This window comes from Penaeus chinensis, chromosome 34 (assembly GCF_019202785.1).
Source record: "Penaeus chinensis breed Huanghai No. 1 chromosome 34, ASM1920278v2, whole genome shotgun sequence".
Lineage (NCBI taxonomy): Eukaryota > Metazoa > Arthropoda > Malacostraca > Decapoda > Penaeidae > Penaeus > Penaeus chinensis.
In genome coordinates, this window is record NC_061852.1 from 935,515 (window position 1) to 940,514 (window position 5,000).

The 5,000-nt window shown below is 30.6% G+C and overlaps 1 protein-coding gene across 4 annotated transcripts in view; it reads right to left on the reverse strand.

Annotated features, from left to right (window-relative positions):
* Positions 1 to 5,000, reverse strand: part of LOC125043597 (transcription initiation factor TFIID subunit 13-like) — an 11,058-nt gene that overhangs the window by 4,658 nt on the left and 1,400 nt on the right. For 2 of the 4 annotated variants that reach the window (XM_047639826.1, XM_047639827.1), the window contains exons 2-3: positions 3,675 to 3,730; positions 475 to 684 (exon numbers count right to left, since the gene is read on the reverse strand). In XM_047639826.1, the coding sequence (XP_047495782.1) occupies positions 475 to 684; positions 3,675 to 3,704 (240 nt within the window). In that variant the 5' untranslated portion in view covers positions 3,705 to 3,730. The remainder of the gene's footprint in view (positions 1 to 474; positions 685 to 3,674; positions 3,731 to 5,000) is intronic. The other 2 variants (XM_047639828.1, XM_047639829.1) reach the window with 1 other exon arrangement.

The window sequence follows — 5,000 nt, forward strand, 5'->3', positions numbered from 1 at the left end:
TGTGTGTGCCTATGTGTGTGTGCCTGTGTGTATGCCTGTGTGTGCGTACCTGTGTGTGTGCCTGTGTGTATGTGCCTGTGTGTGTGTGCCTGTGTGTGTGTGCCTGTGTGTGTGTGCCTGTGTGTGTGTGCCTGTGTGTGTGTGCCTGTGTGTGTGTGCCTGTGTGTGTGTGCCTGTGTGTGTGTGCCTGTGTGTGTGTGCCTGTGTGTATGTGCCTGTGTGTATGTGCCTGTGTGTGTGTATCTGTGTGTGTGTGTGCCTGTGTGTGTGTGTGCCTGTGTGTGTACCTCTGTGTGTGTGTGCCTGTGTGTGTACCTCTGTGTGTGTATGTGTGTGTGTGTGTGTGTGTGTGTGTGTGTGTGTGTGTGTGTGTGTGTGTGTGTGTGTGTGTGTGTGTGTGTGTGTGTGTGTGTGTTTCTGTGTCAATGAAAAGAGACAAGTTCCCAAATTGCAAAATATAAAAACCTTTCCTACCATTTGAGTTATGAATTCAATGACCAAGTCTTCAAGTAGATCAACGCTCTCGGTGTAAGGATTCTGGTCGTCCCCAAAGCCATACATCATGCACCGCAGCTCCTTGGAAAAGAGTCTTTTACGGCCACCCGAACAGGTGGAAATGACAGCTTCTGACTGAGCCTCTCCTGTCTCCTCCTCTTCATACTGAAAGAAATCGTCGCCATCATTCTGCAAGGAGGGGGACGGAAAGGACAGAGAGGGAGACGGGGAAGAAGGAAGCCGGAGACAACAGAGGGGAGAGGCCAAGGGAAATGAGGAGCATTTGATTCAGAATAAAGGAAATATACACCAGGGATGATGTATTACAATAATGCATGAAGGAGTTAAGACAAAAGCAGGAAAATATATAATGAAGAAAGCATAAGTGTGAAATAGGTAGTGTTTTGACAAAAGCAAGACATGTTAATAAAGATGTCTCATGTATAATTTATGGTTTAAGAATTAGTAATGAGTATTTGGAATTCACAGTCCATATAATTGATACGAAAATGGATACACAGAGTATACAAACAGTAAAGATAATTGTGATGTTAAGCACAATTTAATATTAGATATCAATTAACCATCCATATAAAAATAAGAATATACATTCAAACCAAAATATATATTAAACACATATATACATCAACATGCAAACAGGCAGGTGGATTTCAGTGCATATATATATAAACAGATATATGTGTGTGTGAGTATACATATGTATATATACATGTATGTATATACATATACATGTATATATATGTATTTATAATATATATAGGTATGTATATGTATATATAATATGTATGTACATAATATATATATATATATATATATATATATATATATAATATAAATACATTCATATATATACACACACAAATATACATATATACATACATACATACATACATTCATACATACATACATACACACATGCATGCAAACACATACACACACACACACACAGACAGACAGACACACACACACACACACACACACACACACACACACACACACACACACACACACACACACACACACACACACACACACACACACACACATGCGTGCATGCGTATATATGTGTTAGTATGTGTGTGTGTGTGTGTGTGTGTGTGTGTGTGTGTGTGTGTGTGTGTGTGTGTGTGTGTGTGTGTGTGTGTGTGTGTGTGTGTGTGTGTGTGTGTGTGTGATATATATATATATATATATATATATATATATATATATATATATATATATATATATGAATATATATATATGAATATATATATATATATATATATATATGCACATATATATATATATATATATGAATATTTATATATATATATATATATATATATATATATGAATATATATATATATATATATATATATATATATATGCATATATATATATATATGTATGCATGTATGAATAGATGTGTATAAATGTGTATATATATGTATAAATATACATGTATATAATAAATAAATTAATAAATAAATTAATAAATAAAATAAGTACAAACACACACACACACATATGTAAAACAAATGAGTTACAACAATTACATGCAATATGCAAACATTAACCATTGCAAGAGTTTCAGTGTCAGCCAAGTGTAAATCAAACCAAGATAATAACAGTAAGTTCACAAGCAATAAACATAAACAATTTCATGGGAATTCATCCAAAACAGTGAATTCCAAAAAAAGAAACACAAAGCCAAGCATGAACATGGAAGAATGCATGAAGGCAATCAACAGGAAAGAAAGTGGGCAAGGAAAAGGAAAAGGAAAAAAATGAAACAAAATAATTAGAACTGAATCAAAAAGCTTCAAGCATGTAATACTACAAAACAGCATTACCCAAAAAAATTATCACTCAATATAGCTAGTTCTGTGCCAGGTGCATTGCAAGATATACATTGCTCGATGAATCATGTATTCCGCTCTCTCTCTTTTCACAACATCTTAAAACTTTATATTCACATATGAAAATAAACCAAGAAATTGATGTGTTGCATGAACTATGGTAATCACTTAAAGGGTTGTGCAGTAGTCATCAAACTGCCTAATAATCTGCTTCTATTTTCCAAGTACTTCAAGCTTCATAACATACCTAATATCATATCATACTGCTATCTTCTCAAATTATATGAATTTTAGTGACCATGCAAAAGAAAAAAAAACACATATCCAGGCATGCTACTATCTAAACTCTACTGGCCAAGGTCAGTCAGTGTATGAAAATGATATCTGGTAAAATACTTTATTGCCAGAAATTAGACAAAATCTTTATTTCTTATGAATGACATGTGCTTCTGTCACATTTTTATATCTATATGTGTTTTCACTTTAAAGCATAAGTTTTAAGATTATTATGATATCAGTAGTCTATGAAATTCTGGTCAAAATAGTTACAGAAAATTATCTTCATATGAACTAATCTGTTTGAAATTTTAACAATAGGAATAACATTTTTTAGAATCAGAAATATAATATTCACAATTCAGAATCATAAGACCAAATTGTAAGTATAGCTAGCCATCAGATGATTAGCACCTTCAAAATCAAACAATCCCTTTAAGGCAATGACCTGACTCTATGTTGCAATAAGACTAGGCAGAATACAGCTCAACTCATCTCATGTATAGAGCATTCATCTAACCCCCTTATTCTTTACATCTGGCTCATAAAAGCCTTCACCAGAATGCAGGCCAAACCCATATTACAAGAGATTCCACAACCAGCTACAAGCTCTGAAGGTTGAAACTACACAAAATACTCTGATGCAAAGAACGGAAGGTAAAAAAACATACTGTGCTACTATATCAAACACACTAAAAAGCAAATTTAAGACCCAATCCATAAACAATGGCAAATCTAACAATCTGCATAATAAATATATAATTACATTTAGAGAACTTTTAATGTATTTTCTAAGAAAATTTTAGGAAGGATAAAAACTGTGCCTAAAATGCAAGTTTCATAGATTATTATGCTGACTGCCTTGAACACTGAATTTAATATTAAATACAGAAATACCTGCTACTCTGGTTGACTAATTTGGGATACTCAATCCACCTCGAAGAATCACTTATCACACCACTATAACATGTTCACTGTTAAATGGAAAGATAATATTTTAATGCTTTACAGTATTGTGCCATAATAGAATATCAACATACCTGATCAAAACTGTCATCTGCAGCTGCCATGATCCTCTTTATTACACCTTTACCTCCTGTTTGAGATAATCATATAACATTATGACAGTTCTTGTAAAATTTCCATATACTTATCATATGTGTCTTGCATATACTGAAGTGTTCTGCTATAATGCTTAAACCAAGAATCATATAACCAGGTAGCTTGGCTTCCATTTAGTCTTTTGAGCCCAAAAATTAAACTGACTTTATCCCAAAAATATTTTGATGCTGTTAATGGAAGGAATTTTGATTTCACTTCTGGTAATTGTAACAAAATTGGCATAAATTATACAAATAATTATGTACCTAGCTATATTTTATATTTCAAAATGCAATCTCACTGGCTAAACATGATGCCATCATTAGTTCCACCCCATTTTGATCTGGTCAATCTGTGCGATATTTTGTGGTAATTGATTTTTCAGAGCTTTTTCTTTGAAAATGTTTCAGTAATGACAATGGTAATAATGATAATTAAAAAAAAATTAAAAAATAAAACTAAATAATAAACTAAATAATATTTGCAATGAATAAAAGCAAAGAGTTAGGACTTAGCTCAGAAGCTGCCAACTAGTATTTTCATCAAGACAGAATGGGGCCACCTGTGATAAACTACCTTGGTTTAAACAATAAGCAAAGTGTCTACAATTATGTACAAAGTCTACTATCAAAGTGTATGTGTCTATATATGTGTGCATATATATATATATATATATATATATATATATATATATATCATATATATCATATATATCATATATATCAGATATCCTATATATCATATACATCATATATATCATATATATCATATATATCATACATATCATACATATCATACATATCATATATATCATACATATCATACATATCATATATATCATATATATACATATATACATGCATATATGCATACACATATACATACATATATGCATAAATATATATATACATACATATATACATACATATATACATACATACATACATACATTTAAATAAATATATATAATACATATATAATACACATATATAATACATATATATAATACATATATATATATATATATATATATATATATCATATATATCAGATATATTATATATCATATATATCATATATATCATACATGTCATACATATACATATGTACATATATACATATATACATGCATACATACATACACATATACATACATATACATACATATATACATACATATATATATATATATATATATATATATATATATATATATATATATATATATATATACATATATACATACATACATACACACATTTAAA